Source organism: Camellia sinensis, chromosome 2, assembly GCF_055761805.1.
Source record: "Camellia sinensis isolate YWXY chromosome 2, ASM5576180v1, whole genome shotgun sequence".
Taxonomy (NCBI): Eukaryota; Viridiplantae; Streptophyta; class Magnoliopsida; order Ericales; family Theaceae; genus Camellia; species Camellia sinensis.
Window position 1 is genome coordinate 23,502,308 of NC_138962.1, and position 20,890 is coordinate 23,523,197.

The 20,890-nt window shown below is 33.8% G+C and overlaps 1 protein-coding gene and 1 long non-coding RNA gene across 3 annotated transcripts; one reads left to right on the forward strand and one right to left on the reverse strand.

Moving 5' to 3' along the window:
• Positions 1–471: 471 nt before the first annotated feature.
• Positions 472–14,491, reverse strand: LOC114283047 (protein CHROMATIN REMODELING 35). Of its 2 annotated transcripts, none has more exons than XM_028225871.2 (7): positions 14,205–14,491; positions 13,870–13,953; positions 12,978–13,483; positions 9,383–9,631; positions 6,854–7,012; positions 1,150–2,939; positions 472–844 (listed from the first exon to the last, which is right to left on the reverse strand). In XM_028225871.2, the coding sequence occupies exons 2-7, from the start codon at positions 13,946–13,948 to the stop codon at positions 841–843; spliced, it is 2,787 nt and encodes a 928-aa protein (XP_028081672.2). In that variant the 5' UTR covers positions 13,949–13,953; positions 14,205–14,491; the 3' UTR covers positions 472–840. The 2 variants fall into 2 exon arrangements, with proteins under 2 accessions (XP_028081672.2, XP_028081671.2); XM_028225870.2 differs by having other exon boundaries at positions 12,978–13,486; positions 14,205–14,461.
• A 1,555-nt stretch (positions 14,492–16,046) lies between these two features.
• On the forward strand, positions 16,047–19,905 carry LOC114282982 (uncharacterized). The gene is made up of 4 exons (XR_003636455.2): positions 16,047–16,177; positions 16,602–16,676; positions 17,370–17,471; positions 19,455–19,905. It is a non-coding gene; the product is annotated as an uncharacterized LOC114282982 (long non-coding RNA).
• The last annotated feature ends 985 nt before the right edge of the window (positions 19,906–20,890 follow it).

The following is a 20,890-nucleotide window of genomic DNA, read 5'->3' on the forward strand; positions in this document are numbered from 1 at the left end:
TGAATTATAAATTTTTGAATAAAGTATTAAAAATTCTTTTCAAAACTCATAACCAAACAACTTTTTTCATTTTAAAACTCATTTCACAAATTCAAAACTCAATTCAAATTTCAATTCAAAACTCTATTCAAAATTTATAACCAAACAAATTTCTTTTTTCAAATCATAATTCAAAAACTCACAAATTCAAAATATAACTCCACACTCAAATCATAATTCTAAAACTAAACTAAACGCTACCATTGATTTTTTTACCTCATAATAGAACCAAAAAGACACACACACACACACACACACACACACACAAAAGCCAAGTTTCCAAACGAGCACTACAGTTCTAGACTATGAAACTAAATAAATCAAAATTTGGCTTAACCTGTTTCACGCTCTCAAATACAAGTATACATCAACATTAATCACAGAAAACTGCATGAAAATTATGCAGAAAATACACAACACACAAAAACAATCTATCCTGCAAGCATAACTTTCATAAAGCATGTATTTACAACTTCACTTCTGAAATGAGCTGCTGCCCTGTACAGAGAGAAGGGTCCTAAACTTTACAATTCCAGAAAGAGTCAAAAGAGAGTCATTCTCAATTCACATTCACAAACCTTAAATGAACATCTTAATAAACTTAAAACACTTTTCTTGCTCCACAGAACCTAACATATGTCTGATTCTCAACAAGCATCTAAAACAAAATTGCTACAAAGAAACCATCCTACACTGCCTGTCAGAGTTCCATACTGTGAAGAAATTACAGCCTGAGAATCAGTAACGAGGACATGTCAAAAATTTACATCTACAGCCCATGCCTCAGACCTACATCACCATTTACCTACAAAAAAGAAAAGAAAAGAATTCAGACGTAAATCATGATAAAATTTTGGGTAAATTACACTAACTTCCGCCAAAATGTTATGTGAATCAAAACTTTAAGCAAACCCAATGTAATTATGTCTAACTTGTAAGACTTTTACTGTATTTTCTCTAAACCTTAAGGTGCAATTGTAAAGATGTGGGGGTGCAAGTCTCACTTGCACTCCTCCATGTTTGTGTATTTTCTTTTTTCTCTGTCCAACTGTTAAGTAATTTTCCCTTAAATTTATATGTTTAGCTCAATAAGTATAAATTTTGACTAACCTTTTGTACAGAGCTTTTATATCTTCACTCAACTTCGAGGTCTCCAAGAACTGGTCGCCACAGTCACTCACGTTGACAGTCTCCATTTCAAACTCTTGCTGACCACAATACTCATTCCATTCGAACCACATCTTTGCAATAGTTTCCTTTCTGAAGCAAGTCATGTGGTCTTCCTCTTCCGGCGAGCCAGCAGCAACCAACCGATAGGTGTACACTTTCTTCTCTTGACCTGGTCGGAAGGCACGCCCAATTGCTTGACGAGTGACCGATGGATTCAGATGGACGTCCAGGATGATGATTCGTGAGGCACCCACTAGAGATATTCCTTCCCCACACGCTTTTACTGATCCAAAGAAGACTCGAGCATCTGGGGAAGTGTTAAAACGATCCATGGACCACTCTCTAATCTCAGAACTGGAATCACCGGTGATTACAAACATTTCTTTTCCCAGAGTCCAACCCTTCACTTTCATGGCAAGCCTTTCCAAGAACTTAAGTGGCTGAAGATAATGGCTGAAAACCAATAGCTTCTCATCACCTGATTCGCACAAGCCTAATAGATTAAGGAAGAACTTTGCCTTCACTCCTTCTCTAATATCCAACTTCTCTAAGATCTGGTCCATCCGGGCATCATCAAGCCCCTCTCTTTCTCTAGTTGACGTGTCTCTAGGTGAACTCTTTAGGAGAGATCTCAACTGTGGGTGCACATAAAGTGCGCTCCCATCCGAGCTAATTTTGAACTTCCTAACTAAGTTCTTTAGTTCTTCAACTTCACGCTTTTGTCTAGGGCTGAGGTGAAGAAATACAGTAAAGTCAACAAGCCCAGGCAATTCATCAAGAAAATCTCCTTTGTAGAAATGGAGAACCTTGCCTGTCATTTCACGCAAGTCTTGAATGACAGTAATCTTTCTCTTGAAATTCTCATCTTTCTGTAGTGCTCGCTCTACTGATTCATAGAACACATTGTCCAAGCCCTTTGCCTTCATATGCTTCCTCCTCATGCTCGGCACTCTGCTCAAGATCCGCCTCATAATCGCACGAGAAGTATCCATCTTCAAGAATTTTGGGCGAACGAGATCAAAAATGTTGAAGACCTCTTTGACATGGTTCTGATAAAGGGTGCCTGAAAGTACAACTTTCCGGGGCGTCTGGACTTTCTTCAGCGAGTTTAGGACATCTGTATTCTCATTTCTAGGAGTATGACCTTCATCCAGAATGAGAATGGATGGGTACGTTAGCAGTATTTCTTGGCAGGCAGTGGCAGTCTTGTTGGTATCGTTGTCACATACAATTGAAGAAAACTGCTTGTATCCCAAAAAAAGTATGCTTCTCTGATCTGCCCACTGTTTTAGCACCTCAAGCTGCTGTGCTCGATTATCGGCTTTTACAGAGTAGAAGTCATATAGCGGAATGTCCTCAACTTGCCACCTCAAAAACTCTTTCTTCCATGTAGCCAGAATGCCTCTTGGCAGCACCACCAATGGTCTAGCATGGGGATACTTGGCCAAAAAACTCTGCATAAAACTTATTATCATGAAAGTTTTTCCAGAGCCAGGAGCGTGGGCCATGATGCAGCCACCTGGATTCTCTGAAACCAAGTTACTCAGTAGAAAATTGAAGCCCTCAACTTGATGGGGTTTCATCTGTTTTTTGTGCCTAGGATGAGCTGCAATTTCAGTGACAGCAAAATCCTGTCCAGATAATTTAACCCCATCATGAAATATTTCAGTTGCTTCCTTGTCCTTTATAGTCCGGCCTTCATAAAAGTATGTGCGTGTAGACCTTGTGCCCTAAGTCAAAAAGAAAATGGAGCAAATTAGTCAAAGAAAATCCAATCGAGAGAAAATCAGTAGCTAACCTACAAAAAAAATTATGAAGAAAATTGAGAAACTGGTAAATTAGCAACGTTGTAAAGCTACTGAACATATAAAGAAATAAATAAATAATACATAACCTACCAATTAACAGTTAAGAAAGAAATAAATAGACAACGATATCGTATAACCTGGCCAGCTTTGGTTTTACAAAAATTAGCTACCTTATAAGTGCCAGTTGCTAATTTTAGGTGAATTAGTCAGACTACTCAGACATAGATCCAAATACACATAGATACATATCAATAAGTTAGCCTCAAATGTGAAAGCTTCTCTTTCAGAGACAGTAGGAACAGAAGCATCCATTACATTGTACAAAAATGTGAGCAACAATCCACCATACAAGAAGGCCTAGGTGCATGAGCTAAAAATGGATTTTGAGCCATGAAAGAATGCATAAAGTTCCACTTACAAAAAAAATGCAGTCTAGTAAGGTCGAATTATTTAAACTTTTAAATCAAAATTACCTAGAATACGATATGATTGTTCTGAATACATGAGAGATATCTTTCCATGGCCCACGAGATGATGGCTATTCATTTCTGTTGAGGATGATAAACACATCGACTAAGTTTAACAAATTGTAAGTTCGATATTGAGGCATATGATCACAGGGACTAGGAGTTTTTGTTGTGCTTGATGCAAAGGATGGGTTTTGGCTTCAGGTGGAGACAATAGATATTGTTTTGTATTTCGACAATTTGGGTATTGGTTTTGGTAAATGATTCTCCTGCCAGTTTATATTTTGTTTTGAAACTTCGAGGGGGCTCAGGTACGGGAACCCATTATCTGCTACTCTATTCATCCTCGTTATGGCCGTTCAGGGGCCTGCAGGGTTTTCATGTTGGTGTGGAGCAAGGTAATTCACTTCAGTGTCACATCTACTATATGCAGACGACAAATATTTTTTGTGCGGCTGATCCATTACAGTTGCGTCAAAGGGCACTCAGTTGTGTTTTGAGGCTGTCTAGGGTTTGAGGGTCAATTTGAGTAAGTCGGAATTTGTTCCTATTGGGTGAAGTCTCAAATGCTAGAATTCGCATCCATCCTTGGTTACATGGTTCGGGCTCTCCCAATTTCATAAATTGGCTTACCTTTGGGGTCACCATGTTTGTTTACTGGTTTGGGGAGGGGGGATTTCATTGCTAATCTGTAGGGCCCACAAAAATCATGTTTCCTATGGGGTGGGTGGGATTGCTAATCCTATCTCATGGGACCAAAGGTAAAAAGATTATTTTGCCGCCACTTTACAAAAACAATAAAGCTAACTTTTACATAATGAGGCCTTTGACATAATTTCATAGATTTAATCCCAACTAATTAATACCACCACACTAGTGCACAAACAAACGTAATTTATCTTACACCTCCAACCTAATATCACCACACTAATAATCCCGTCATGCAATCTCACCATACTCATTATCTCAATCAACCTAATCGGGCAATCAAACATGGCCTTAAGGCCAAGGTGGCATGGGACGAGGTAGTGAAGTAATTTTAGAAGAGGTTGGCAAGTTGGAACCAGTAGTTGTCAAAGGGATATTGACTTTGTTAAAAGTACTCTATCAAGCCTTCCAACTTATTTTATGTCTTCGCATACTATTCCCATTCAACGGCAAAGATGCTTGAGAAGTTATAGCAGGATTTTCTATGAAGTGGAGTTGGGGAAGAATTCAAATATCACTTTGTTGATTGGGATAAAATTTGCTCTCCAATGAGATTGGGGCTTGGGTATTAGGAGGTTGGCTATCTTTGTTATAGCACTGTTGAGCAAGTGATTAAGAAGATATGCTTGTAAGAGGGTGTGGATATCTCTTACCCCACCATGTGTTGTGCACGCATGGACTATGATGTGCGCCTTACAAGTCAAATCAAGGAACCACACCTCAGTCTTTGATGCAAATCTACTAGCTTTGGCCACCTTGGCCTATTTGGATAAGTATTCAGCCTAAAGCTAAGGATTAACTCCAAAAAGGCCCATGTTTGATTGGAAACTAACTGATGGTCAAAACTCTCAGTTTTATCATGATGTAAGTCACTTTTTGAGTAGGTTCAATCGTGGCCCCCAATTTTGCAATTTTGTTGTTTTAAGAACGCTTTATTTTTTAAATTACTTTAAGTTTCTAGTCTTCAAATTTAAGCTTAACTCAAATTTGCTATTTTTTTATTATTTTCCATATTTTTAGCTCGATTAACAAGGAATTATCTTTTTGTAGTCGTTTCTTCGTAGACTCAGGTCTATTATTATAAAAAAATTCAGGTTTATAAATGGAAGAAATGACATCTTGTTAATATCCACTGGCTAAAAATAAGGAGTATGTCATTGAGGGTTAGGTTCAATTAAGAGTTTTTAAGTGTGGTTTGGTCAACCCATACTATGTTAAAGGAGCCGAACTAAACCAAGCATATGACTGCTCAAGCTTCAGTCAGAGAAACATGAGACAGCTCAAGTTTGACAGAAATCCTCAAGCCTCGAGCAAAAATTCTAAAAACTAGGGCTCAGCTCGGCTTGTCTCAAATACATTTGTTTTTAATAGTTTGACTACAAGATGTATTTTTTTAAAAGGAAGAATTACCCAAGATGAACAAATGGGAAAAATTTCCTAAATCATGAAAATTAACCCAAACCCAAGCCAATTTAACCTAAGCCCCCAAAAACCAATCACTAAAAATCATTACCCCTGCCTCCCAGCCGCAAAAGAAATAAGCAAATAAAGCATATTTTACTACTTTAGCAACTACCTTTATAGACCATGGAAAAACCTAGAAGTACCTTATCTCCAAGTCTAACTACAAGAACTTTAAAAATTGGTCACTAAACCAATGCCTGAAGCAGACAATTTAGGACGTACATAACAAATTGAATGTGTAGGATAATCAAACATGAAATAAACCCAGAATTTTTTAGTGTTCATTATTTGAACATCAAATCAGTAATAGGAAAGACACAAAGCATGCACTTCATGAAAATAGAGATGCCAACAAAGAGTGATGCTATACATAATCGTATTTCTTACCTCATTTTCTCACTCCAAGACACAAAGCAATGGGGCCCACATCAATAAATACACATGGGACCCATTCACTTGTGTCTAGGTGTGAGAAAAGGAGGCAAGAAATAGGATTATATATAGCATTCTCCTTCATAAAATGATCTTTGAACAAAAATGCTCTTTTGAAGGTCCATCACAACTCAAAAGGCTAGTCACTTCCAGCCCTTTGATGTAAGCCATGTTATATGGACTCAAGTACGAGTGCCAGGTGCATATATGAGTCTAAATGTTAGATTAATCTGATTCTTATGTCAAGGTCAGTAGGATACGTCTATATTTCACAGTTTTCAAATACTTATGTTGTACAATGGAAGTCTTATGCATAGTTATATAGTGCATTCAACTACTTGTACATATTTGTTGGGTGCTTCTCCAACTAGCATATCAAATACATATCCCATACCCTATGGCCTTACCCAAGTATCAAGTGTCTTACACAAGTACTTTTAGAAGAGTTCATGCAACATAGGATGCAAGTATGTCCATGTAAAACCTCAATATGGAAAATCATGAAATCTTTCCATCGAGCTAGTTCAGAGTTTAGTTTCAGTAACCACACGTACCTTATGACACTCCTGCACCCTTTGGCAGGGAGTGAAAACAGACCAAACATGTTGTATAATAGCACAAGGATGAACAGAAACTGCCAGATGCATTATATATACTTCATAGTAGCTTTCATACATTTAATTTAAGCAGCTAACATCAGAATCAGAATAATAATGATGAGCACACATACTTGCATGGAAAATTTCCAAGAACGGGCATAAATACCTTTGCGTACTGGTACTCAATTATGGTTTCGATTCCTCTCTGAACCACTCCGCAAATTCGACAAACATAACCAAGATCATCTTTCAACACAAAAGTATGGTCACACTCATCTTGATCTTCTTTTACATGTTCATCAGTTGGAGGACCGTCTGCGGTATCCTAAAAGACGAAATAAAGTAGAAATTAACACGGCAAGTTTGAAAATAGGAGAAAACTTTATCAAAGTCAATGAAAATATGAATCTACTAACACATGGTTCTGCAATAAGGGTTTCAGAATTCACTAGTTTAGTTTAACAACCTTGTAATAAATGTAAAAATGCCAACCTCAAACACTGGAATCAAGATTACTAGGTGCTGGTATTGAATACAATTTAACATTGACGTAAAGCATGAGCACAAACTTGATAGAAGTGGGAACATAACTAAAAAATATGTACATTAGGAATGTGTTCAGGCATGGACAGAAATTACATCTGCAACAAGTCTATCAGCCATTCAAATGAAAGCAGGCTGACTTCCATTTGGATAAGACTTCGTTGAGGATTGTATGAAAGAAAAAGTCAAAAGAAACATAAAAACAACAACTACGAAATTTGAATAGAATACTTTTATGCTACAATGCATATTGGAGAAATTAAACAGAGGAGTTCAACTTCTTCATAAAGTTTAAACTTGATTAAAAAATGTTCATAGCAAAGGGTTATGACATGTTAGTCAAGTTATTAGGGTCCTTGATTTCGTAACTTGTAGTGAAAGACGGAAGGAGTCGTGATATCTAAGCACCATAACCGACCATTGTCCACAAGCCAATTAAAGTGTGTCTTTAGGGTAAAAGAAATAGCCTGTGGAGTTGCTTGAGTTGTTAGTTTCTAGTTTGCATAATGCTATAGCTTTTATGACAACATTATTCGGCTTGTTTTGTTTTGGTTTCCAGAAAACATTTTTTTGAAAATTTTACATTTTTATTTTCCGTATTTTTTTGTTTTCAATGGAATTTTTTAAGATTTTAAGCAATTTTTTTTTTTAATTTTTAGACACACCTAACATAAATACACTTAAAAAGTATAATATTTGTGAAAAAAAATTTTAAAAATTAACTAAATACCAAAAATATTAAATAAATAAAAAAATACGAAACTTCAGTACATTTTTCGTATTTTTGTGTATTTATTATTTTTTTACAAATATTTTACTATTTAGATACATCTAAGTAAAATGTATCTAAAAAAGTAAAAAAAATTGCTTAAAATTTTAAAAATATTCACTAAAACAAAAACACACAAAAAACAAAAAACTCAATTTCCAGAAAACTGAAACCAAATTCACAGATTAGTATTTTATTAACAAAAGGAAATCTAGTAACCTTGAAATTATCATTTTTAAGTCACAATTTAGTAAGTTTGTTCGCTTACGCCATTTTCCGGTTCCTATTGATAATGAGAATTATTTGAGTCAATTACATATTTAACCAGAATTGATTTTTTAAAGAACTTTCTATCTCCTTAGAACTTTCATTTTTCTACGAGGTAGATTTTGGTTTTCTTCTTTGGGTTCAACTTCTATTGTTTTCTTTGGTTCCAGACTAGCCATTAGAATTGTTAACAAAAACTTGTTTATTTTAATGAAAACTTGAGTTGCTATGTCCATCTCCTCTAGATTCTTCTTCTCGTACTACTTTGCTTTATTTCCATATTTTTTGTTTAGTCCACGAAAAGGCTATTTCCTTTTTTAAATTTAACCCACAAGAAGACCTTTTTGTTAATTGTGTTTGTGTTCTCAAAGAAAGCCCTTCTTCCCTAAGTACATGCTAGAGCATGATTGCGCCTCTAACTCCTTCAAATAATTCTTTTTGTTTCATTACCAAGTTTTACTCGATGCTGCATTTCATGTTCTTTGAAGCTAATCATCTTCTTAAACAATTACTACTTAATCAAATACATCATTGCAACTAAGATAAAGCATGAGTGATACAATATCCCATCAATCAAAGCATGATTGAAAGCTGATTGTTTAACGGAAATGGGAATTAGTTGTCCTTAATCTGTGAACTGTTCCACTTCATTTTCTAAAGGTGTTCAACAAACTAGCGTATAAACCAGCCCTTGAACCCATTTAATCCGCATAAAGAAACCTTTTAAACCTTAAAAAATACAAATATTAAAAACGAACAAAAAAACTATTCTGGCTTTCCTTCTAAGTACCCTGTTTAAGAAACATCTTACTAGTAAGTAAATGTGTTTCAAGAACAGCATGCAACAACACATATGCCCATTATTTATTTATTTTTTTGATAAATATTGCCCATTAAAAAACTAATTAAAATATAAGATTTAACTAAACAGTAAAAATTATAGCACTGATTTTGAAATATGCTGCGTCACAGATTCTTAGAACCACAAACATGCAACTAACTTAGAGGGAAAAGAATTGGCAGAATACGTAGAAAGAAGCAAGCATTAACTCTTCAGAAGTGAATTTGAATGAATATATGACACTGGAACTTTTCCAGTGTCAAACACAAAAGTACCTTGGAACATTCTAATGCAACAGTCATTTCCTTCCAAATATCGTCCAGACCATCATAATCATTGCCTTCCTGAGTTTCCATATCATCCTCAACACCAACATAAACACCTTTATCTTTCGTTCTTTCATCTTCACCTTCCATAGCATCCTCTACCTGAACATGAACACCCTTATCTTTTGTGCTTTCATCCTCACTAGCAAGCCTTGCATTGGATTTTTTGAAACTTCGGTTTTGAGCAGAATCCCTATCCTGTACATCATAGTGACACGAAGCAATTACCAGATAGCATAAAATGAAATTAAAACAATGAATCAACGTAAAAATTGAAGGCAAAAGTATTTATCATATTCCCATCAAAAATATAATAATCAGTATCTCATATTCACCTTCCATTAACCTGATCCAGCAAATAACACTCATCACCATATAAAATGTATACAAGCAAAGTTCAGTCAAATTTTTTGCATTGAAATGTAAAGAATATCAAAAGGCAATGACAAGTAGTGTGTCTTGGTGCTGAATTATCAAATATAGAACGGTGAAAAAAAAGGGCATGAGAAAAAAGAACAAGGAAACCTAACTCTCTCATCAAAAGAAGTATCTTCACCAAAATAAATAAAGTTTTTATGTCTGTCATTACCAAAATAATACAGAAGGGGTAATTACAGCTTCACATCACAGAAAAAATTAAATAATTAAAATAGCCAAAAAGCCAAAACACCCAATCAAAAACCCAACTAAAATAGTCACTTTCCGAACGAGCACTAAGTATCCTTTATTTAGAATCTACAGTTATCTGCTGCATTCAGAGCTTAAGTCCTATGATAGCTTCTGTTGAAACCACAAAATGGGTAAGCTTACATATCTGGCCATACTATCGATGATTTAGGCCTCAAATAGATGAGTTTGGATTTGTGAATACCAAAGGATCCTTGTTTCATGCTGTGGTTACTCCAGTTTGAGACGGCCGTTGAACTAAGAGCAGCCACTTGTGCAAGTGTTTAATCAAATAAGCATATGTATGGTGCATTGCAAAACAAAAGATTGTATTTTAAATATCATGGACCCAATATCTACCACTTCTTGTGATATTTATGCAAAATTTTGATATGGTGCCATTTTTCATATATGTAATTAGTCTAAGGCATTGTTTGACCCAATGCAAATTGAGAATCAAGGGCATTTACGGCAGTTCTCTGCTTATATGCATATATATATAATAAATAAATAAATAAACAGAAAATAGCCAGCTTAATTTTGTTTTTATTTCCTCAAAATAGGCACCATTTGGTAGTCAAAGTTGTGTGCAATGGAATACTAATGTGTTTGGTTTCAGTTTTCTAGAAATCGAGTTTTTTTGTTTTTCGTGTTTTTTTGTTTTTAGTGAATATTTTTAAAATTTCAAACAATTTTTTTACTTTTTTAGATGCACCTTACTTGGATGTATCTAAATAGTAAAATATTTGTGAAAAAATATTTTAAAAAATTAATAAATATAAAAAAATACGAAAAATGTACTGAATTTTCATTTTATTTTATTTTTTTGTATTTTTGGTATTTATTGAATTTTTTAAAGATTTTTTCACAAATATGATACTTTTTAAGTGTATTTATGTTAGGTGTGTATAAAAATTGCTTAAAATATTAAAAAATTCATTGAAAACAAAAAAAAATGCAAAAAATAAAAATGTAGAATTTTCTGAAGTGTTTTATAAACACCAAAACCAAACAAGCTGCTAGTTTTTTTTCTCAGCATTAGGGCGGTCTCGTTTTGCAGAATGCATTCCTCGAGACCAAAGCCTTAATTGGAAACTGGTTGGAGAAATTCACTAGAAACTATAGTGAAACAGTTCCCCTTGCCACTTTCCATAGCAAGAAAAGTCCACACAAAAAAATTTTGGGATGCAAACCAGCAAAAAAAAAAAAAAGCTCCCTACCAAATAACTCAAATCTCCCATAGAACTTACAAAAGACTATTAGGACTTCCTCAACCTCCAAAACATAAATGTATATATATACACAAACAAATAAAAGTAATATGCGATTATTCTTTCCACGAAGTTCAACAAGTAATCCTCAAAACAACCAAAGGGCACCGTCATCCAAGCCTGTCTATATCTGTTGCTCACAGAACCCATATGCCAATATCCCATCATATCAAGAGCTTAGGCATGATCCAACAAATTCCAAAAATATAAAATAACAAGCACAGTGAACACAAGGCACCTCACCAAAAGAAAGGCAGTGATCATCTGCCTCCTCCACTTTTTACACAAGCAACACGAAGATTAAATTAAACACAAAGATTACAACGATTAAACACAAGCAAGTAATCATTCTCTTGCAAGGTTACGAAGATTGCTAAGTATTTTGTAACTAATAGGTCCACAATTAAATTTTTGGAAGAATGCTTGGAGGGGTGAAGGTCCCCTTTTACAACATACCACAATTTCTCGTATTACTAAATTTCATAACCATCTACTTGCTTACCCTCAGGTTCACAATCTATTGGGTGATCTAATTTTGACTTCTCCCATAACCTTTATGATCTCAGACACACAAAAATCATCTCTTTGTCGGGCATTATGAAACACATTGTTATTTTTCCCTTTCATTTAGATATTTGCATGTGACCCTGTAATCCCTCTAGGACCTCATCTTGCAAACCTTTTTTCTCTATTTTTCAATAACTACAACAATCTAAAGCAGCTAAAAATTTGGGGCTTGAAGGTGTCTCCGAAAGTTGAAGCTTTTGCTTATCTTGTGGGCAGAGTTAAAACGCAATTTGTATGGTTCAAATAAAAAGCTCTAGAACCTTACATAGCTTTTGTGTTAAATCTAGGAGAGATATTTAAACTCCGAATCACCTTTCATTCACTGTACTATTCTTATCAATTGTGATGAAGGTCCTTTTGCAGGGAATAGATTGAAGTGGCTTTGCACAACCCATCTTCATTGGGAAATATTCTTTGACGACTTGGGATGTCTAAAGAGCAAACTAATTTGGAAATCCCCATTTATACCTCATCTACCATTTTAAACCAAACTAGAATTATGACATATCCCCGCCTTTTATTATAAATAATTGTCACCAAGAGTGACTTTCTTTTGGTAACATATCCAGAGTGGTTGGTACTTGTCAAGCTGACAGTACCAAGTTTGTCAAGGATCCATTAAATCTCCCTTCATTACAAAACAGCCAGAAAACATACTTGTGATAAATTTAGACTAGTTCACTATACAGTTTTAAACTACAATTATTTGTTGCTAAAAATCCCATAAGATCTTAACCTCCAATAGCAGAAGAACAACACCAAAATTATCTTTTGCCATTCTTTTTCTTTTAAGTACTATTTAGGTTTTGCAATTCTTCCCAAATAACATCTATTGAAACTAGCAACAGGGCTTTCTCTTCATGTGTAACTGCATACATGGATATGTCAATGCAAATGATGAACTTTTTTTTTATATAAATATATGGTTCAGCAGTCAACGAGAAAGATTATTTATTTGACATTATGTCTGGAACTCAGTACTTCTTAATCTCTATATATCTGAATACTCAAAATTTTAAATTGCAGGAAAAAAAAGTTACCAGAAAATCCTTCATTAGAAACTCCCCAGCTGGCTTTGGCAAGACAATCTCTCGATATGGGTACAACGATTTCTGGTCTCCTGTCTCTTCATCATCCGAATCAATAACTACAATCGGCAATCTCTCAACTGGAACATCATTTGCAACATCATCGTCAACCAAGTCAATGACATCCTTCTGAGCCGAAGGAGTTGCCGGAAGGTTCTCCTTTGAAGCCCCCCTTGCCAGGTTAACTTCTACGTCCATAAGCGTCGGATCCAATCCAAAATAAGTATTTAATGTTTGCCTCCTCCTATCAATTAGATCCTTTATTTCTTTGGTAACACTACCATATTTACCACTATCAAGAGACTCTAACAAATTCGGCACCGCAAATGGATCAGAATAATCAATAACTTTCGAAGAAGTTTTTGCTTTCTTCAATTTGGGTTCATCACGTGCCACATTCCCGTTCAATTTTTCTTCACCAGGTGATCTTGTTCTCTTCCGTTCCCTGTAATACACTCCTGCTAGAATTTTGGTAAGTTAGTCACAATCCCTATAACAATCAATGAATCCCATTTATGTGTAATTTGAGTGTGAAAACAAAATGCAACACCTAAAAAAAATGGGGGAATTACACATTAATGAAAATTTTAATGACTTTGATTATTAATATTTATAATGTTTACCATTTCTTTGTAAATCATTTTTTTCAATACCTCAGATGGGTAATTCTCCCCCAAAAAAATATATATATTTATTAAACAGTTCATCTACCGTTTTAATCCTCACCCAACCCACAAAAAAAACACAACAACAACAAAAAAAAAACATAATATAGATCCACAAAATTTAAAATATATATATATTTCAAATAAACAATTGCAGAGGTAAGTAAGAGTGAGAATACCAGTGGGGCTATAAGGTGGAAACTTGGCTGCTAGTGGGCTGGCATAATTGCTTGGCCAGCCTCCGAATGCTGACTCCATGATCACTACATTCCACAAAAACAACAAAGCTAATTACTTCAATTGATCAGGTACATTCAATGACAATGATTTGTACGGATCGAGTTACATAACTATAGGCCCAGAAAATGCTTGTTCATCATCGTTTTGAGCCTTAAAATCAGCAAGAAAACTAAAACCCTAACCAAAAAAATCTGGAAAAAAATTTTAAAAAATAAAAAACTAAAACTAAAATTGGCGTGAAAAGAGAGGTCAACGAAGAGTGAGAATGACTGACCTTGTCGAGCACGAAGCTTGAGCTCTCTCGTCTAGGCTAAAACGAAGCAGGAAGAACAATGGCGTAGGGATTTTAGGAGAGAGAAATGGGGGTTTTTAGAGAGACAGTGGGGGAAGGAGGAGAGAGAGAGAGGGGTGATGAACAGGTGCAGGCGAGAAACCCTTACAGGTGCCAATTAGTTGGTGCGTGTGGACAGTAACAGTCGACACACACACCGCGCGTATCGAGAGAGAATCGCATTCGCCTTGCAAATTGATGTGTATATCGCTCATACCCTCTACTAATATAGATTATTTTTTTATAATTTAAAAAATTATAAATATTCTTTTATTAAAAAAATTTATTTAACAAAATTAACTTTTAAAAAAAATCATAATCCCTCTTGTATAAAATAATAAAATTACATGAATTATTAATTGAAACATATTTATAATATTATTAAAAATTGTTAATTGACTTGATAATTTATTAATGGACAAACAACACTAACAGTTCCTGTAATTTGGAAATCGTGTCAATTTGGTCCATGACTTTTCAATTGTGACACATTTGACCCTGAATTTTAAATCTTATTTCAAATAAAGAAATTAAAGTTATCATTGCTTAACTTCAATGACAAAATTGTCAATTTGATAAAATATAAACTAATTTGACCAAAATAAATATCAAAAAAATATTTTTAAATTTTTAAAAATTATTTCTACCCACCAAAGATAAAATTATGTAAAATTAATAAATCTTTTAGATATTTACTTATTTACCAAATTATTTTTTATTATGTATTTGGATGACGATTATGCAATAGGTGGTTGTTAGACTTTCAATGTGTAATCGTTATATTTAATATATGAAATGTTTTTAGTTTTGAATTTTTCGATTTAATGGATTGGTTTAACAATGATATCAAAGTTGTCACCATTTTTAACTTTTGAAAAAATAGAAACTACTTTAATGAAAATAAAAATAACCACTCATTACATGATCGTCATCAAAACACATAATAAAAATCAATTTAGTAAAATAAATAAATAAATAAATGTTTAAAAGATTTATCAAATTTACATAATTTTACCTTTAACGGGTATAAATAATTTTTAAAAATTCAAAAATATTTTTTTTGACATTTATTTTTGTTAAATTAATTTATATTTTATCAATTTGATGATTTTGCCTTTAAAATTGAACAATGGTATCTCCAATTATTCTTATTTGGAGTAAGATTCAAAATCCATGATCAAATGTGTCACAATTGAAAAGTTAGAGACCAAAGTGACACGAGCCCCAAATTATAGGGACCGGTAGTGTAATTCACCTTCCATTAATAAAATGGACGATTTATTATGAAATCAAAAACCTCAAAGGATGGAATATAATTTCCCAGAACTATAGAGGGCGATTTATATTTTAATCAAATCTCAGGAGTGTATTTGTAATTTACCCTATTTTTTATTATTTCAAAATATTAGATACTTTTCAAAAACGAAAAATTAAAATAATTTAAATTTTTTTATTTTATCATTCTTTTAAATTCATTAATTATTGCTATTGATGTTTCTCAAAAACAATAACAGGTAAATTTTAGAAAGTTTATATTTTTTAAAGTATAATAATCGTGCTATAAAAAAATTAAAAATTAAAAGCTTCTTTCGCATGATCTATGGTAGCACACTTTTTTATCAGCACACTTTTTATCTTTTTTAGATTATACCGAGAGATGTTAAGATGTGCACCTCAATAAGATGTGCACATCATATACAAATTTATTTTAAGCCATTAGATTTTTACAAATTAATCTCAGTCACTAAATAATTTGATTAGGAATCCTGACTACCTCTTTAACCGGTTACCTTTTTTTTAAATTTCTTCAGTTGTTTTCCCAAAGCCCCTCTGTTTTTGAGACACCACTCAGACACTCTTCTTCGCCCTCGAAGACCATCCCTGCGAACACGACCTACCCTCGACTTCGCCTGAAGGTATGTCTCTCTCTCTCTCTCTGTGCAACTTTTTTCTCTCTCCCTTTCTCCATCTCCATTCTATGAAACCCTAGACCGCAATCCCTTTCTTTGAAACTGCCCCTTTCACGTTTGTGAACTCACTGGGTTGGTTTATAAAAATAGGAAAATATTAGGTTTAAGTTTTTTATGTTTGTTCACTTTGGTAATTGTTTTGATTCCCTTCTACGGAATCTCCTTTTGTTAACCCCTATTTCCTGTATCGATTCTGGTTTCGCATTCTTCAAAATGCCCCTTTCATGTTTGTGAACTCACTTGGAGTGGTTGGATTCTAAATTTAGGAAAAGATGATATGAATAGCTTTTGTTTGTAATGTTTGTTTGATTTGGTAGTTGCTTGAAGGGACTGAATATAATTTTCTTTTGGTGTGCTTTTGTGTTTGCAGGTATTCATGAAGTAAGTGTGCTGCATTTGGATTGGATGTAAAGCCATTTATTGTTTGGTTGTTGTAACAACTCATGTAAATATTTAAGTTCATTTAATTTATTTTTTGGATTCGTGTACTGTGATATCATTTTTTTTATGGTAGTTGTATATATTTCCATTTATTATGCTTGTGGTTTACATTGTTAGATACTTCTGTGTCTTATTTGTAAGGATTTTCTGCTCCCTGTGAGACCAATCGCGATGGCTGAAAGCCTGCCACTTCTCTACTGCTAGTAGCATTTTTTCCAAGTATTTTAATATCTTTGTTTTGGGTATTGTTGTGTTGTTCTTCTCCTTTCTCCAACCTGAATTTTAGTGGTGAAAGATCCTCTGTTCTCAAATGTTTGTTAATTGTCCTTAAAAACACTCATAATTAGTGGATTACATGAGAATTTCAGGTGTATAAGAATTTGAAACATATCCACTGATTGTATTCTTATGGAAGTGACAGAATACTCATCATCACTAGGCTAATATAAATGTTGGGCTCCGAATATCAATTTTGAATTACTTTGGAATCCAGAGTAACCTTTCTTAAACATTTGAAATAGAAATCCTAGTTAACATCATGTATGTTTACAGAAGCAATCTTCTGCCTAAGCACTCTTTCCATGGTGAATTTTTGCATCTCTTTTCATGTTTGATATGTTTTTACCCATGCTATCTTTATACTGAACTTCTTAGTCATTTATTTACCTTGAACTGTTTATTGCAACTTGAACTTCAGGAATATTGGTACCGAAAGTGAAGATGAATATGACTAATGTCATGTGAGAATTGCTCACGGGAGACGAATCTTATACGAATATGCATTGTGCTTCTATAATAGGTATGCGCTGATATATCTATCTAGTTTTGTAATATAACACTGCTTTTCTCTCTAAATATTCATGTACACATATGTAAATTGTCAGAGAGATCATTGCTGTGTGTATGCTACTGTTGATGTTATTATCATTGTTGTGTGTATGCTGCTGTGTGTATGCTACTGAGATAAAAATTCATAAAAACCCCAAACTCCGTATTTGGTGGAGTATTTATTTTTCCTAAATGACCTTGGTTGGACTCTTGTATTTGTTGCATAACTGGTCTCTTTTTTATTTATTTATTTTTTAGTGTTATTGTCTTGCATATTGTCTGATTTATTAATTCTTTTTGCTTTTATGTATATGTATGAAACGGTTTTTATGAATTTTATTTGTTATTCCCTAGTTTTATAAGTTTATATTTTATTAAAAAAAAAAACCAGAATTCAAAGGGTTTATGACTCGCATCTTCAAGAGTAAAATGCCTCGCCTTGCGCTTTCGCCTTTCAAAACTGTGCTTAGTATTGTGAATCCTGCATTTCAATTCGTACACTTGTGCCATATTCCCTTCCTTTGGGTACGGTATGTGCAGCTGCATCCCAAATATCGTTTGTGGTATCCATGAAAAAATAACCACAATTGATTTCAGGCTCTATCGAGTTGAGATGCCATGATATGGCAGTAGAATTCTGGGAGTCCCAGTAATCATAAAGTGGGTTATTGTCCCTTGGTTACACAATTTGTCTAGTTACATACCCTATTTTCTCTCTACTTTTGATAAACAACTTGGCTAATTGAAACCAAGACAAATAATTGCGCCCATTAAGCTTTACCATGGTAATTTGTAAGGTAGGATTATGCGTTACAGTTTGGAGAGAAGTAGCCAATGATTGTTGACTGTTGAGAAACCACATTTTATTCCGAGTGTAAGTCGCCCCCCTCTCTTAATGAATAACCAATAAAATTGTTCCTAAAATGCTTCAATGGACAGATCTGAAAATACTCAATTTTTTTTGCTATAAGTAAGAAAAAATTGGAAAAACCAGAGTAAGGCCTATCCAATGGAAACACAAAATATATAGGGTAAGTGAACTCTCCTAGTCGATCAGGGAAAGTTTTATCAAATTTGAATAGAGAATTAAGAATGAAAAAGAGAAGAGATATAAGGTTATATGAAAATAGGAAAGAATGAGAACATTAGGGTTCTCTCCCTTAATTTCTTATATTATACTAATCTATAAAAAATTACAAAACTAACCAACAACTTATGCAATTGCCACATCATGATGAAGTTAAATTAATTAGCATCCCCTAAGTTTAGGCAAGAAAACTTGTGTTCATTTTCTTTAATACATTGAGTTTTCAGACCATTGGGAATCTGGAAAGCATTTATGCATTGTATTGAGCCCAAGAGAACAAAGTTCAGATCAGTCAAAAAAAACCCCACTCAGCAAAAACAGAATAAAGCCCACACTGGAGTTTTTCATCTTTTTCGTAGTTTGGGGAGAGACCACTGTAATTGCTTTCTCCACTGCTTGAATGTATTATTGATAATCATGTATTTCACCGCTTGAGATTAGCTATCTGGTTTGGTGTGTCTACCTTTAAGCATACAAATGGCTTGCCTATGCATCAACTAGTTTGTCTAAATAGAATTATTTTTTGGCTATTCTTTTGATTCATTTTTCTTAGAGATCTAAACATGAAAACCATCCTCATTGTAGTTTGTTGTTTTTTATTGTCTAATTGGATGGTAGGTCTATCTTTTCATTGTGTCTATTACTTTGGTGTAATGTGTGGGGCAGCAATGATCTGACATCCCATTGATGAGGTAGGTATGTATTGCCTTGTTGACTGTTAGGAGTAAGCTGGCTTGTTTTCAATTCTATTTGCATGCTCAGCTTTTCTCTGTTTTGATTTTGTTGCTACATATGTGATGGAAATATTGATTTTGCGATGGAAATATCTATTTGCCTTGTTATCTATGTTCCATTGTTGTTTTGCAGCTTATTAGAAGCCATTGATCTCGTCCTCTAAGGTGCTCAGAGTCTTGTGGTACCAATAAAGTCCAATTCAAGAAGAAAACTACAAAAATCTAGTGGAATTGATGTATCTGTTGGATCTGTTGGAGTACTCCTCTTGAAAATGACTGGAAACAGTACTGTTATAAGGATCTGTCATTTTCCATATTGATGGATCTGTTGGATCTTGTGGAATTGATGTATCTTATGGTATCTGTTGAAAGCCATTGATTTCATGTGTTATTTGAAGTATCTTATGGCTTTGAATTTTTTATTTCTTCTGAGTATGAATTTGAATTTTGTTTTTTTAGATTTCATTATAATGTATTTGGCTTAGTCTAGTGGAAGATTTGTTTTTTGTTTTTTTGTGGAAATTGCATCTGGCCTCCATTGGTATTTAAAATATTAGTAGTATTCAGATTACTTCTGTTCCAAAGCCTGGATCTTTGCATCTTGTTTCAGATGGAGTGATTATTTAGCATCCAGTCCCATGGAATTATTACCAAAATGTAGGAACTTCTAGTGAAAAAAAAATAAAATTTTTTAAGAGAAGCGGACGTCAACATTTTGTGGCGTTTTCAAAAACATCGTATTATAGTTTTAGTGACGGTTTTCAAACGTTGTAAAGCTATTGCGGCGGCCATATCAGTGACGAAAATTTTAAACGTCACTGTAACTTTTTATGGCGTTTTTCAGGTTTTTCGCGGCGTTTTAAAAACACCGCTAAAAAGCAAATTTCCTGTAGTGTTTAATCCTTTTTTTTTTCTTTTTTCTTTTCTAATAAACAATGAAGAAAGTTGTTACTATCTTCACTTTTTGTCTTATCCAGAATTCCAAATTTGTTTAATTGTAAAACAAAGAAAAATAAGATCCTCATCTTTCTCTCCAGTGAGTTACAAAATTAAGAAAATATTAGGTTTAGGTTTTTTATGTTTGTTTACTTTGGTCGTTGTTTTGATTCCCTTCTTCGAAATCCCCTTTTGTTAACCCCTATTTCCTGTATCAATTCTTGTTTCCCATTCTTCAAAATGCCCCTTTCACATTTGTGAACTCACTTGGAGTGGTTGGATTTTAAATTTTGGAAAAGATGATATGAATAGCTTTTGTTTGTAATGGTTTTTCGATTTGGTAGTTGTTTTGACTCCATATATATAGATATATCTTGAAATTTTGGTTGAGTTTGTGAAATCTGATGTGTGGGTAATTGAATTATGTACTCATGTAACTGATACGAGACTGCAATTATTTATTTATTGAAATCTGTTTATGTTTTTAATTCTTCTTTTCTTCTTATGTTATACTTCTGCTAATGGTGCTTTTAGGTTATCATTGAATGTAATATTTCCCTTCTGGATTAGTAGTTGCATATTTTACCTATACATTTGAGGATTTTTATTGATTGATATGCAATTCTTCTCATG

What these genes read in the sequence shown, in the direction of transcription:
- LOC114283047 (XM_028225870.2), bottom strand. Translation starts at nt 13,948, where the DNA reads ATGGAGTCAGCATTCGGAGGCTGGCCAAGCAATTATGCCAGCCCACTA. An exon ending in TTGCATTAGAATGTTCCAAG is followed by an intron (nt 7,013 to 9,382) that starts GTACTTTTGTGT and finishes TTCGTCTTTTAG; the next exon opens with GATACCGCAGACGGTCCTCC. An exon ending in TTGAGTACCAGTACGCAAAG is followed by an intron (nt 2,940 to 6,853) that starts GTATTTATGCCC and finishes TTTTTGACTTAG; the next exon opens with GGCACAAGGTCTACACGCAC.